The sequence below is a fragment of the Anopheles arabiensis genome, chromosome X, assembly GCF_016920715.1.
Source record: "Anopheles arabiensis isolate DONGOLA chromosome X, AaraD3, whole genome shotgun sequence".
Lineage (NCBI taxonomy): Eukaryota > Metazoa > Arthropoda > Insecta > Diptera > Culicidae > Anopheles > Anopheles arabiensis.
This window is the reverse complement of record NC_053519.1, coordinates 6655001-6670493: the sequence shown is the minus strand read 5'-3', so window position 1 is coordinate 6670493 and position 15493 is coordinate 6655001. Positions and strand designations below refer to the sequence as shown.

At 47.3% G+C, this 15493-nt stretch overlaps 1 protein-coding gene across 8 annotated transcripts in view; it reads right to left on the bottom strand.

The window, feature by feature from the left end:
* Positions 1–320: 320 nt before the first annotated feature.
* LOC120906401 (potassium voltage-gated channel protein Shaker) overlaps positions 321–15493 on the bottom strand; it is a 171216-nt gene continuing 156043 nt past the window's right edge. For 7 of the 8 annotated variants that reach the window (XM_040318031.1, XM_040318032.1, XM_040318036.1 and 4 more), the window contains 4 exons: positions 10253–10382; positions 5781–5971; positions 5213–5644; positions 321–2452 (listed from right to left, as the gene is read on the bottom strand). In XM_040318031.1, coding sequence (XP_040173965.1) covers positions 5220–5644; positions 5781–5971; positions 10253–10382 — 746 coding nt within the window. In that variant the 3' untranslated portion in view covers positions 321–2452; positions 5213–5219. The remainder of the gene's footprint in view (positions 2453–5212; positions 5645–5780; positions 5972–10252; positions 10383–15493) is intronic. The other variant, XM_040318034.1, reaches the window with a different exon arrangement.

Genomic DNA, 15493 nt, shown 5'->3' with positions numbered 1-15493 from the left:
TGTGTGTGTGTGTGTGTGTGTGTGTGTGTGTGTGTGTGTGTGTGTGTGTGTGTGTGTGTGTGTGTGTGTGTGTGTGTGTGTGTGTGTGTGTGTGTGTGTGTGTGTGTGTGTGTGTGTGTGTTCGTCTTCATTCGTTCTACACGCTTGCTGACTTTTTGTTCTTTGTTCTTTGCTCTCTGTTGTTGTTGTTGTTTTCTTTATATTGCTGCTTCTATTGTTTAGTTCTTGAGCTTGTAAGTTTATTTCGTTACAAAGTAGTAATGGCGAATGCAGTTGTGTTTCTGTGTGTTTGTGTTTTGTTTAGTCTGTTTCTGCTTTTCTTCCTCTTTTTGTGTCCATCTCGCTGCGTCATTAATTATTGATTATTTATTAACTTTTTGGTTTCGTTCCCTTTGGTTTAGCTGTTGGTTGTTTTTTTCTTCTTCTTTTTCGTCTTCCTTCCCTCTTTCGTAACAGTGGTAGTAGTTATAGTAGTTGTAGTAGTAGAAGTAGAAGTAGTAGTAGTAGTAGTAGTAGTAGTAGTAGTAGTAGTAGTAGTAGTAGTGGTAGGTTTCTCATTTCCTTTTCCCTTCCCTCACATTAAAACTTTAGCCCTAGTTTAGTTTTGCCGCTTTCGGGTTTTCGCATAGCTGTCACTGCTTAACTACTTTAATTTGCCTCTCGCGCGGTTATCTCCCTAGCGCATCGTTGTCTCCCTCTCTTCTGAAACAGGTGCGTGTTTCAGAAGCCCCTTCCCCCTTCATCCTCTCCTTTCGCGTTTTTGTTTTGTTTTCGGTTTTCCTTTTCACACCTTTACAGTAAAGTTTTGTTTGTTTGGTTGTTGGGTTGGACAGTAGCTGAAAAAGGGGTTTGTTTGTTTCTGTTGTTGTGGTTGTTGCAAAATACGCAACTAAACTGCGAATAATATTACTGCGCTGCTCAGCTCTCGCCGTCGCGTCGGACGAGTGGAACGGACACGTTTGTGTGTGTATGTGTATTTGTGTGTGTGTGTGTTAGTGTGTGTATGTGTTTTGCCCTGTGGTTTCCTACCCTTCGCTCTATCTATGTTCTCTATCTTCTTTTCTCGCTCTATTACTCTCTCTCTCTCTCTCTCTCGCTCCCTCTCTCTGTCGCTCTCTTGGTCTCGGTGCCCTGTACTTTTCGCTCAGCCATTTTTCTTTTGTTTTTAGAGTGATTGCTAGCTGGGAGGGAGACGGGATGAGCAGTGTATGGAGTATGGTACTGGCTAAAGGTTAGATATGCAGCGTGTCGGATATATTGTTGAGAGAAACGGTGCTTGATAGTGCGCATGGAGTAGGCTGTTTGTTTCCCTGCTTGTTCTCTTTAGCGTGTTATTTTTTTTTTTTTGGTTTGTTTTTTGTTTTTTGTTTGTTTGTTTTTGGTATCATGTTTACGTTCACTTTCACTTTTTGGCGGCTTTTGCTTCTTCTTTTTTTTTCACTCAAACAACGGGAAAACAGTGTAAAGCGAGCCGGCTGCGCGCGCGTCGACTGACCTTGGACGCGATCGTTTTTACAGTGTAAGACGCCCTATACGAGAGTATTTTGTCTAGTTTTTTTTTGCTTGCTTGCTTGCTTGCTTGTTTTGCTTTTAAATCGGTTGACATTTGCCCGATAAAAACACTTCTTACAACCTAATCCACATACACTAATCTTGATGCACTGACGTGGTTTCACTAGCCGGACCGGGAAGGATGCTGCTGCGGTACCGCTGCTGCTGCTGCTGCTGCTGCTGCTCGTCGTCGTCGTCCGCTTCTCTGGTTTGCGCGCGACGAACAAACCGCCCGAAGTTAGGCAATGCTGTTACACTGGCGGTGGTGGTGCTGCTGCTGCTACTGTTCCACTACTAATCACCACCATCACCACCACCACTGCTACTTGCTGTAATGGGGGTAAGCGGGGGAGGAGCTATAAGCGGGCCGGCGTCCCATCGCTGCTCCACATCTGCTCCCGTATTTTCTTTTTCCCGATGCAGAGAGAGAGAGAGAGCGAGAGAGAAAGAGAGAGAGAGAGTGAGAGGTGTTAGATGGGGAGGGGGGAGGGAGTGGGGGGAAATGGCGTGGAGGTCGCTGCTGCTACTGCTGGCGGTCGAGGGCGTAGCAGTCCTCCTCTCTGCTGCGGGCGTAACGCGGGCGGGCGGTGCTCCATCGTTGCTCCCGCGTTGGCTCTAGGGGACGGGTTTTCACAGGAGGCTGTTGTTGTTGTCGCTATTGTTCCTTCCCTCTTCGCACCTCTCCTCCTCCTTCTCCTCCTCCTCCCCCCTTCTCTCCACTCTACCCGCTTGTGCGGCGTTACGGTTGGCGTTAGGGAGACCGTTCAGGAAGAGGAACCGAAACGAAACGAGGTGAGGGGGTGGGGGGGAACGGAAACACCGGTTCAGACCGCTCTCGGTGAAACTGGCAGCCAGCGGATGAGCTCTGCTGGCCAAAAAATAGCGCGAAGTGTTCGTTTCACTATCGGAGGAAGGGGAGAAAGAGAGACAGACAGAGAGAGAGAGAGAGAAAGAGAAAAAAAAGAAAGAGAGAAAAGGAGAGATTGTTAGATGGCGTGGTTCATGTGTGCGTCCTCCGACACAGTCGCGTCTGTCTGCGGCGTGGGAGCTAAAGAGAGAGAGAGAGACTGAGAGAGAGAGAGAGAGTGAGAGAGTGGAGCCGCTTCAGACAGATCGCGAAAGGAAGGAGCGACCGAGCCGAGTTGGGGGAGCACTAGAAGGTTTTTTTTTTTTTACTGTACACGGGAACATAACACAGACATTGGAGGAACATTGTGGTTAGGAAGGGATGGGGACGGTTGCGGAACGCCGCAGCTCGCCACCGAGGGCTGTTGAGGGAGGGATAGGACTTCACTGTTGGTTTAGTCGGTTGGTCGTCTGACACGTCCAGTACACGTCATCGAGGTCGTGGTTTTGGAAAGCAAGAGTCGGAGATCGAATTGCGTATCGTCTTGTATCGAGTGTGGTTGGTACGTTGGTAGGAGTAGTTCGATTGTTGATCATTCCATGCTGTACATTATCTCTCGCTTCCTCACTCACTCTCTCGCCCTCTCTCTCTCTCTCTCTCTCTCTCTCTTCCGCTTTTACCGGCATCTGTCAGTGGTGCACGTTCGAGAGAGCGTGTTATCTGTGTTATCTGTGTGATCTTCCGCGAACAGGGAGACATCCTCAAATGCTCGACACAGCTCGTGAGAGCGCGCTGGACGCTTAGACCGCGTCGGTTTAGACCCCGCCCCATCCGCTCGCGGGGAGCAGTAGAAAACAGAACGAAAAGAGACAACTAGCTACGGTGCCACGCGCTCTACACCTACAGGCTACAGGGGGGGGGGCTCTTTCGAGCAAGCTAAACGCAGCAGCACCAGGCAATTCGAGCAGCCGGGCTACAGCCATCATTCCGATCGTTTGTGGAGCTCGGTAGAGGATCTAGAGGGCACGCAAATCGCACACACACGCACAGGCGTACTCAGCGTGTGTGTGCGTGTGTGTGCACGCAGCGGGATATTGCTTAGCGAGCAGCAAACTAACTAAAAGAGAGAGAGAGAGAGAGAGAGAGGGTCGTAGCAAAGAGATAGAGTGATCGCAGACTACTGTGTGTGTGTGTGTGTGTGTGTGTGTGTGTGTGTGTGTGTGTGTGTATGTGTGTGTACTTTGGAGTGGGAATTTCACTACCGAGGGCAGTTGCAATGTCTGCTGAGTGTTAGCGGGGAGGTCATATTGTCTGTATGAGCGTATGTAAATGTGTGAGTGTGTGTGTGTGTGTGTGTGTACAGACAAGAGACCACAAGAATGGAGAATGTCATGTTCTTGGGCTCTAATCTTGTCGGAAGAATTGGCCACCAGTCTGCTCCGTGTTTGCTTCCCCCGTCCACCCCCCGTTTTGCTCCCTATATAGATATGGATATATAAAGTGCGCGAACGCCTCCCGTGCCAGAGAGCCAAACGGGGAGGGGGGGTGGAAGAAGGGACTGTGTGCGTTCAAGTATGTGTGAGTGTGTGTGTGTGTGTGTGTGAAAGGGCAAAGTAGAAACGATAAAACAGTAAACGATGGTTACCAAAACGATAACCAAAGGAAAAGAAAAACAACCCATAAAAAAACAAAACAGAAAAAAAACGAAAAAAGGAACAAGTGGTAGCAAAAAACGGCAACAAAGAGAACGGAAACTGAATCGAAACGAACAATTACAGGTGAGATAGTACTGGTGCGAGGCGATTTTCTTGTCTGGAAGGTTTCCCGTTTTGCTAGGTTTATATTTTGTTTTTTTGTTTTGTTTTTTGCAATTTCTTTTAGGTTAGGCATTTAAAATCAACGGTTTCTTTTTAGTTTGTATTTATGTTTTTTTTTTTTAGATAGATCCTGCCCCCCATCTGTCACCAAGTTGACAAGCTGAATGTGTCAAAATTGTGCCCCGAAGCAGAGACTACTGGTTTCATTCTGCACGCCTGTAACTATGCAACACGCGCAACATAAGTATCTTTTTAGGCATTTTTTCGCTTTTTAGGCTACTTTTTTATTGAAAGCTTGTCAACTGTAGCTGTATGAAGTGGCGCAGGACCCAGTATTGCTTTGGCAGCCGGCTTTAGCTTTATGTTTTTGCTTTGATTGAAGAAAACGATACAAAACGATGCCAAATAATCCCGATTGCCTTTCGAATTGATTCCGTGTGTGTCTGGTGTGTGTGTTTTACTTTCTTCTCTCTTTCACACTTACACACTATCCTGTTTCCTTCTCGCTTTTACCGTACCGAACAAGACAAGGGAACACATAGGGAGGGCGCGCGTGAGTAGGCGTGGTTGTGTGAGTGACGTGTAGTTCAAGCTGTATTGATATTGTATTCATATTCCAGGTCAAGGTGCGTTTAATGAAGGAGCAATGCTTTACTTACAGGCCGCTTCTGGTGCTCGCTGGCAGTACAGTACAACGGGCCGGTAGGAAAGGGACATGATGGGGTTGGGGGCAAGAAGGAGAGGTGAGCAGGATGTTTATTTTTTTGTGTGTTTTTGTTTGTTTTTGGGGGCTTAAAGTTGGGAGAGCGGAAAATGGGGCAGAAACCCGCTGACAGCGACTAGGACAGGGTAGGAGAGCAATGAGGGGACGACGCAGGCGACGAACCCGCGCCCGACCGCACCGGACACCAAGGCGAGCACCGTCGGAAGCCTAAATACAGAACTATAATTAAAAATAAAGGTAAATTATAATATAAACTAGCAGAAATAGCCATACCCAGTAGTCAGACATCGGTTTCGATACTAACAGCTAAAGCGCTATTATGGCGTTGTTGTAAATTATTATTCGTTCCACCGATGCTGCCGGCACCGCCGGCCACGCCCCCGACGGCACCGCCGACGACACCGCCGGCACCACTGCCCCCACCAATACCGAGGCCTCCACCGATATCACCAACGCCGCCGCCGCCGCTACCTACACCGCCACCACCACCTAAACCACCACCACCACCACCACCACCGTTCGATGGTTGTTTACAGCAGTTCTGTTGCTGCTGCTGCAATTGTTGTTTATCGGTAAGATGCGCTCCTAAAAATGGAACCATACGATTTTGTTCACCTAATAGGCCGGGCGTTGTCTCGACCCCGTCCTCTAGGTCCATCATGTCGGACGACGATTCGGACAACGAAGTTTTCTTTAGATGTTGACCTGCGGAGCAGAAAGAAAACAAACAAAACGGGGATTAGCACACACACACACACACACGACACGCTTAAAGCCGCTATTGCGCAACGCCGATTGCATACGGTTCAGGCGCGGTTTCGCTTTTGCCCGCGTGACCTACCCAGAGTGCCAGGAAGATACGGACAGCTGGTAACGTGATTGAAGTTCTGACTTTGCATCTCCTCCTGATCCGTTTCCCGATGGTAGAAGTAGTTGAAGTTGCTGACGATAACCGGTACGGGCAGTGCGATTGTCAGTACACCGGCAATCGCGCACAGCGAGCCCACGATTTTGCCCCACACGCCGACCGGCCTGGTTTGGCGCGTGGTTTTTGTTTTTGTCGTTGATTTGAGCGTTGTTTTTGGGGAGTGGTGGTGAGCATGGAAAACAGAAGCAAACAGTTAGTGTGAAGAGCACAAGCCGCTCCGGACAGCGCTACACATTGAAACACAGTTTGGTTTGGAATGCATAGCGGGTGTTTGTGTGTGTGTTTGTATGTATTGGGTATGTGTGGTATGTAAACGAACAGTAAGGCAGGAGCTGTATGTGTTTTTTTTTTTTTTGCGTTATTGCTATGATTGTGTGTATTGAAGCGACAGATGAACGATGCAACGTCTATCTACAGGATGCACTAGTGACAACAGCGGAACAGCACGACAGGAATTCTCACGACATCTACATGCATGCAGGAAGGAGGAGGGGAAGAGAGGGGAACGATTTGTCTGATCCGATTGCAAACATCGGACAAACCACCATGCGGACGATAAGCCAAAGTGTAGATGCGCACGCAAGCAGTTTCTGTGGCACTGTGGGAGGGAGAGCAGAAACGCAGGGAGCGCAGGCAGGAAGGAAGCAGAAGGATGATAACGGTGTGACGCCGCACGCAACGGACTAATGAATGGCATGAGACGGAACAGGCGGTCCCAACAACACAACGATAAGTGCAGTTGACGGTGCACGATGGAGGATGGAAGGATTGCGCCTAAATGTATACGCTCGGCACATCAAATCGTACCGCTTTATGGTAGGTTTGGTTCTTCCGATAGCTGTTCCGCTTAGGAACTGGTGCAATAACATTTTAAGATTATTTTTTATCTCGCCAGTGTTTTGTTGGTCACAATTTTGTATTTTAATATTTGTTGATTTCTTCTTTTTGAAACTGAAATTACGTGTCAATTACAGCAAAAAGTATCAAATTGCATACTTTTAGGCGTTTGGCAAAGGCCATTTCGGGGTAATGGTTACCCAAGTGACATTTGCTCGAAATTGTTTTGCCATATCTGCTCGATTAGTACTCGATACGCCTGAAATTGTGGATTTGCGTATCCAAACTGACATTTGTTCTAAATTTTTAACCATAATCTGCTCGAATTATCTTAGTCTTAGATTGATTTGCTTTAATATTTGACGAAAAAAGAAAGTGAAAATTTGATGTTTTTTTTTTGTATACAATTACTATCTAGGGATAAGGATTCTGACCTAAAGGACAGAGAAGAAAGCAACGAAAAAGCCACATTAAACGCCTTATTCTTAAGGTCCCTATAAACTGGTGCAGTTTAAGGGATGTTTAAGGCGCCAGTTTAAGGGAAATGGCTCGAAAACCCTATTTTAGAACTCGAAAACCCCAATTTTAGTACTCGAAAATGTCTATTGGGGTATGATCAAATGTGTTGAAAGCGCCAAGATTTGGTGTGTTCGTAAAATAGGACTTTCTTCTATCGATGGATGATGACGTCGTGCTCATTTTACATTCGTAGCTTTGATTTTTAATAAAAGTAAAATAAAATCCTAATTTGGCGTGACGTTATTTTATTTAAAAAATCGGTATTATCTAAGTAGAAAATGGCTAAATGATCAACTATAACGATAGGAAACACCATTTCCGAGCGAATCTAGAAAAAAAGCATCTAAAAAGCCGCATCACAGCTGATTTTAAAGGGCTTTTTCTAAATTCCCTTCAACTGGTGCAGTTTAAGGGAGGTTTATCCAGTTTAAGGGACTTTGCTCGAATTCCCGGTTATTCGTGCTCGATACAATTGGATACTTACACCCCGAGTTAAGTAGAACCATTTTACATGAACAATTGAATTTTAAAATTCTCATTATCACCATTACTGTGCCACAATCAAGTTGCCAAACAATTGGGCGCTAGAGTTAACAAAAAAACAAAGCAATAAAGGCGGTGCAAAATGCATGATTTTGTTGCAAATGTGTGGGGTGCAAAAAAAAAAAAAATTAAACAAGAAACAAAACGACTCCGCTCTAAATTGTACGTGGTCGTGCGTGACCGGTCCATTCCACCGCCGGGTGATTGCCTGTGAAAGCACCTGCCCGCAGACGTTTGTTTTTATCAGGGCACATTTGCTGTTGATTCGGTTTTATTATTTTACAGCCCGCTCGCTGAAACGTCAGTGCAAAACGCAACCCAATTTGGCGATTACGATTTGCAAATAGTTTGATTTGCTGGGCAATGTTGGCCTACATTGCAGGCGCCGCTGCACTCCCATGCATGGGTTCGCGTGTGGTCGCGTGTACGCCGGCCACCCTTTTGTTTTTTTTTTTGACAGTTTGAAGGCACGCGAGCTGCGTTCTCTGCTTTTTTTTTACCGCCTCTCTCGGTTGCTCTGTTGCTTAAAATTGTTGCTTTCCCCGTTTGCAGGCAGCGCCCTTTGCCTATCATGCAGGCGCGCACGGGTTAGTGTGCAACAATTTGTAAGCGAGCGCGCGGGCGCGCTGGTGGTGGTGAAAGAGACAGCAGACACAGTTCGACAGGCGAACAGGCAACCAGGTTGTTGCTGCCGCAATCGGTCACGCACGACCCAAGCGGGAAGGGTTTCTCGCAAACCGTCGTACGGACGGGTGGATGCAGCACGCAACGCATGCCTGTTGCAATGGCGTGCTCGGGGTAGCGTTGCTGCTAGTCGCCATTCAACCTATCTATGCTACCGAGCGGTTGGGCAGGTGGGTTTGGGTTGTGCCGAGCTGCTAAACGGTTAGTCTACGCTGCGCTACAGGGTTCCTCCGCCGGTCCTCTCACCAATTGCGCGGCGAGACTGCTGGACGGCACACGATCGAGGATGACGACGAGATCGTTACCAACCGGGATTGCGCACGTAGGTGTGTTTGTGTGTGTGTGTGTGTGTGTGTGAGGGGGGTGTGGATGTGTATGTGACTGTGCACTTATTCCAACGAGACGCGATCACAGTCGTTCATCCTCCTGCGAAATTGCTTTTGCTCCGCACATTGCTCGGCTAACCGTTTTTTTTCCCAAGGCCCCAAGCCTCCTGTAAGCGCTTGCGGTTGGAGAGGGCGAAAGTGTCGGCACGAAAGATGAAGATGACGCGTGTGCGTGTGAGTGTGCGAGCAAACGAAGCGGCACTACGCAACGAGCCGTGGCACGGCCAATGGAGGGCGAACGAAATTGAAAGTTACATGGAACATGGGGTGGCGAACAGCAGTGGAATGACCTAATGACAGCCTAGATGAAACAATGATACACACTTATTGTACACACATACACACCCCAACACAAGCATGGTATGAAGGGTGGAGGATTGCCAAACCAGCAAACAGATGTACCAGGTAAGATGTATACATGTGTGTGTGTGTTTTTTGGGTTTGTTCTTTGTGTTTTGTGATGTTTTTTTTCTGTTTTTGTGACGCAAATCCAACAAAGAGAGAGAGAGAGAGAGAGAGAAAAAAACAAAAATTGGCGAAGCAGGAAAAGGCTGCGACAGCGCGAAAACGCATGAAAAGCATGTGTCACAGCAAAACGGCCAACAACAACATCAAAAAGGTATAGTACAAAATTAAAAATGAATAAAATAGAGTGAAAGAACTGTTGCGAGATGAAAAACAAAACAACAAAAAAAAAAAACATGAAAGAAAAGAAGAAAGATACAAAAAAGCTTCTCTGCGCAAGAGAGCAAGCAAGAGAGCAGATCAAGAATGGGATAATGCACAGAAAAAGCACACAAACAAAACCAGATGGTGCCAAAAGCCTGCCAAAACTGCCCGACGCGACAAACGACGTGATTTGCGCGCGTGCTTGAGCGTGTGCGTGTGTAGCTTTGAGTGCGTGCGTGCGTGTGTGCTTCAGAGTTTGCAAAGTTTGCAAAGCTCGACTGTACGGGGCTAGATGGTACGCGGTGTTGAGGGATGGCGGGGAATGTTGGAAGGTTTTAGTAGAATAGAGAGAGAGATAGAGAGAGAAACTGAGAGAGAGAGAGAGGGGGGTGGGGGGGCTGGCAGCTGGAGTTGAGATGAAAAGAGCGCAGGCAAAACCAAAGCAAGAAAAATGCGATGCTAACACACGCGTTGCGGGCGCTCGTGAAGGCGAAAATGGAAAGAAAACGTGTGTGTGTGTGTGTGTGTGAGAGAGAAAGAGCAAGAGATGGAAACGCAAACAAAGAAAAGAAAAGAAACGCAAACGAGCAAGGAAAACCCAACAGCGAAAACAAAAATAGTAAAACAATGTAAACAAAATAGAATGGAGTGGCAAAATCCGGCAAAACGAAAACCAATGAAAAACCAAAAACGAAAAAAAAAAAACACAAACAAAGAAAAAACGAGAGAAAGTATACGCAAACATACGTCATGTCACCATATCCGACAGTAGTCATGGTAACTACAGCCCACCAAAATGCATCTGGTATGGACTTGAAGAATGAATTTTCGCTTCCTGCTTCCGCAAAATATACCGCCGATGAGAAGAGTACAACGCCTGCAATATTCAATATATAACAATATTCGGGAGGTGGAAAGAAAGAGAAAGAGAGAGAGAAAGAGAGAGAGAGAGAAAGAGAAAAGAAAGAAAGAGATAAAAAGAAAAGAAAGAAAAGAAACAGTGGTTGCTTTAGTGTATCGCTTTTTTTTTGTTGTTGTTGCTGCAAATTCTTTTCCCCGTTCCCTTGTGAGCTTGTGCTACACTTGTGCGTAAAGCTAGCTAATTGTTCCCCGCTTTTGTTTTCTGTCTATTTTTAACAAATGCTACTCGCTGAACCAGTATGATAATGCAAACGCCCCAATTCTGTCACAGTTGGCATTGAGCTACACCAAAAGTATGTCTGTTGCCCGTCCCTTTACGGCGGTAGCTTTGACACCGCTGCACTGATCCATCGACGGCGAAAAATGCGCCCGTAAGGTATGCAAGCGGTGTAACAAAACGCTACCTTTAATGTAAATTATCGAGCGAATTAATTACATTTCCGCTCGGGCGCTTGACCAGCAAGGAAGTCTCCGATGGCACGCTTCATTACATGGCGAAACACTGGCACGTACGTTCAGTTGCAAGTTTCACTTAGCCCGCTCCCACCCGCACGTCGACCGGCCGGTGGCGTCCGGTGTGACACATTACCTTTTTGCACCAATACTGTTTATAGCGTGTCTATTATTGTTTGTGCGTGTGTGTGAGTGTGTGTGTGTGTGTGTGTGTGTGTGTGAAAGAGTCAGTGTTGAGGGGGCATTTTGGATCTCCCAGTCTTCTCCTGACCCCTCTCCGCACTGCGCGCAAGACACGATGGCGGGCGAAAGGGGCAAACGAACAGGGCGCAGGATCCGGCACAGAACTGTTGCTGCTGCGTTCGCCCTTCGCCCTCCCGAACACCACCCGCAGCAAGCTAATGTGGGCAGCGGGTCCGGCCAGGGACACCGGAAGCTTCTACTTAAATGGCGCCGCGGGGGGGTGGGGGGGTGGTGGATGGGCTTTTTAATACATTCTGCCGCTGTCCGGGTCCGGGGTCCGGGAGAAAAACGTCCTGGCTGCTTTGCGGGATCCATCACAAAGCGGGAGGGTTTGGGGAATGGGACGCCCGCAGGACGTATGGAATGAGGATGGGTTGTGGGGGCTTTTTTTGCAATTCGCTGTTTGTTTGTTGTGCGCCCAGAAAGCTTGAGAAGTAAGGGAAATGGGCGAAAGAAGAAAAAAAAAACCAGGAGGACAGTGGGCTTGAGGTGGAAAGAGAATGATTCGGAGCGGACAAGAAGCTGCTGGAAGGTACATGTACACACCCACACACACTCACAGAGAGAGAGAGAGAGAGAGAGAGAGAGAGAGAGAGAGAGAGAGAGAGAGAGAAAACAGCGACGGTCAAAAGAATCGAAGAGGTAAAAGAATAGTTAGACTGGAATGGAAAGCAGCAACAACGAACGGCTTGAGCTGTGGAGGGGAAGCGAAACCTAGGCAAGAACCAGACACCAAAAAAAAAAGAAAAAAAAAACAAAATGGCAGCAGCCGCTCATCGCATTTATTTTAAAGCCCTGCCAACAAATCACCGTCCCCACCGCTTGCAGCAACGGCCGGCAGGGGGCGCTTTCAAACTGACCGAAACGGGAACAAGCGGACAAAAGCAACCGGATTTGGTGGAACGAAAACAAAGCAGGGAAACAAAAGAAGAGGGAAAAAAAACCAACAATCTCCTGGTCTACTATTAGCGCAAACCAACAAACCAAAATAAAGTACAATAAAAACGCTCCCTCGGGTGCGATTGCAAGATGAGAATGCGCACCGATTGCAGAACGCCGGTGTGTCCTGCTGCGGACTCACCGAACAATGCCTGTTGAAAACGTGTGCTCCCACCGCTCCCACGGATTCCCGATTTATGTTTCGCTGCAATAATGCAAAAACTAGGCCCTTCGATGCGGTGGGCCTGGACAGGCGGATGATTAGTTTTCCAAGCCCCTGTCATCCCCGGGGAAAAGAAAGGTGTGCTCCAGTGTGCTCCATACTGTGTTCGAGTGAAACGAAGCGGAGAAGGCGAAACCGCGACCCATTCTGCTCTAATTTTAGGCCCTGCGCGAATATATTGTTGCAAGGGAGCTGCAGCAAAATGGCGTTGATGCTTTGCTGCCCGCTAATTAATAGCTGGCCCACAACTGCTGGCCTGCCAGTGTATACATAAAACAGGAATAAAAAGTGCACTTTTGCGACAATTACATTACCCCGCGTACGGCAAATTAGTCTAACAGGGGAGGTCTTTTTTCCAACTAAAAAACGTCCGTCCTGGATCGTTTATTTATCTGATGCGCTCGGGAGCGCCTGAATGTATGCAGTGCGCTTCATACAAATGCTTCACACTGGGATACCTCGAAAGCAACTATCACGGACGAGCACTCATGATGCAGATTGCATACATTCTGGCGTATTAAATCATTTCTACTCGAATTTCTTTTCTACACAAGTTGTGTTTTTTGTTATTAATTTTTGTTTGTTTGTTTTCTTTTTTTCTTTTTTTTTTCAAAAAAACAGCACCAAGTCATTCACTGCAGTTTTGTCTGCGTTGCATTGAGCGCCATCTGGTGGGTGAAACAAACGTGCCACTGGTCGGGCGTGGATTTCGCAATCGGAGATTAATTAGATCGCTAATTGCTGCGCACAAGGGGGAGGAGGGGGGCGAGCATGCGAATTGCGATGGGTTGGGCCGCGGAAAATTGCGGAATCACAAGTGGCACAATGTGAAATGATCTCATTTATTCAAAGCGAGCAGCCCCCCCCGGGGGAGAGTTGACAACGAGAGAAACTAACAAACACACCCGTTCATAGACCTATTGGATAACGTAGAGAAAGAGAGCTACAGAGAGAGAGAAAGAGAGAGAGATACAGAGAGAGCAAGAGACGGAAAGTGGATAGAAATAATGATAAACAATGAAGTTGTGAGCTGGACAAACAGTGATAAGTAGAATTTAAATCATAAAGTGGAAGGAAGGAAAGCAAAAACAGAGAGAAAGAGATGAACGTGGGGAAGAAGACAGATCGAACCATGATGGGAATGAAACACACTACACACACACACACACACACTCGCACCAAAGAACGGAGATGAAGATGAATCGTCGCACCCGGTTCGAACGTTCGATTTTGCCTTCGGAATTGGAGCCACTCGAAAGGTTTAATTTGCGAATTGCGACTGTCATTTGAGTTCACAAAAAATCTGGGCTCTGGGTTTGTGTGAGCGTGTTGCAAATGTGTGTGTGTGTGTGTGTGTGGGTCTGATTAGAGTGATACATTATGATTTTATTTTAATTCTATATTCCGATAAATGCGCTAAACGGGAAAGGCTCGCCGCCAAATCGCGTTCCAGCTCAAAACCTCCACAGCCACGCTACTGACGAGCGCACCCACACACGTACACACACACACACACACGCACGCTCAGTAGGGATATTTATGTAATTGTTGGCAGCGTCAGGCTGGGGCACAAATCTTTTGTCATTGTGATTGGCCGAACGCGAACGGAAAGGCCCGGAATCGGTTTGTTCGCCTTGTGATTGCGAGCTGGGAAGCCAATCGGTGGCAGTGGGGCCCTTCGCTCAATACAATACAATGTGTGTGTGTGTGTGTGTGTGTGTCAGCAAGGGCTTCTTGTTTTGCTTTGTAGGGAAAATGCAACCTCAGAAACGCGATTCAGGCATTCCGCGGAAGTGGCGCGCTGGGCAGAGGCAATAATGGGATGGAAAATCAAAGAATAACGTGTGTTGCCACTGGGAAGAGGTTAGCGGTGGGTGGAACAACGGCGCGACAATACCGACCGGTAGTGGCAGAGGACAGGTGCGAAAGGGAAGGAAATGGAAGGTGGGAGGTACGGAAAATAACTGTATCGATTCGCCCGAATCGCACACGCCATTTTGCACAATTGCGCACCGATCGGGAAAGGAACACTCGAACATTGCAGCTGACATTCTTCGGCGGGTCTTTTGTGCTGCTGCTTCAACCACCTCCCCTCCCTGTCCCTTCCTCTCCCCTCCCCCCACCCCCCACGGTGCTATTAATTCTTCCACGCCATCTCTGGACAGCCACCGCCCACGCCGAACTCTGTTCCCGCCGGGCCCAGCCGCGCGCGGGCTGATTTTGAATGCTGAATTTTCCAATCGTCAGCAGCGCGTGCCTTCTGCGCTTCGTTTTGTCGAATCGAAACTGAAGTGTGTGTGTGTGTGTCTTATTTCTTTTTCTTGCTTGCGTATTGTGAAAATTGGCTTTTCGGGGGGTAGGCGGTTAGCGCCCGAAAGGTGCGAAGAGGATAGAACAGAGAAAGCGCGAGAGAGAGAGAGAGAAACAGATAGCGCAGAGGGCAGAGAGAGAGAGAGAGAGAGAGATGGAGAGGGATGAAGCGCGCGTGATTTGTTTCCCATTCCATTCCTTTTTATAATTGACACACGGTGGGCAACACGGACGGGGGTTGACATGGGGGGGGGGGGAAGGAAAGGCATTCCATCCTAAGCGCAGTGGGAAAGGAAGGAAGGAAAACAAGGCTACACACAATGCACAAAGGTATCACACAATTTGCCAATTAATTTGTCTCTTTTTTTTTGCCGCAGCAAAAGTGCGTGGGCCGAGCCCTGGAGACTGAACGCGCCTAAAGGTATGCTATGCATTTTGAGCTGTAATGGTACGCTTTACGCTTTGGTTTGCTTTGTTGAATGTGCTGAAAGGAAAGCCACAACAACAGTAGCTATTGAACAATAACTATTTCCAGGGGAAGCCAATTCGTTCAATAAAATTAGAAGAAAAAAAAAAACACGCGAAAAAAAAAAGGACAAACATTGCATACGTGTAGGCGTCGGAAATAGTAATGCTGGTAGTGTATGGGGGGGTTTTTGAGGTTGATAGTGGTTTTTGGTTGTTTTGCTTTTTTTTGTGTGTGTGTGAATAATACTTCAACTTTACAAAAAAAAACCCACAAAATGTTAAACGATCTTTCTTTCACCAGAGAAAACAAAAACATTAGTTAGAGGAAATCGGTCGAAGAATAGCACAACAGTGTAGATGGAGATAAAATAGCACAACAGTGTAGGAGAAAGAAAGAGAGAGAGAGAGAGAGAAATGAAGAAAAATAGAGA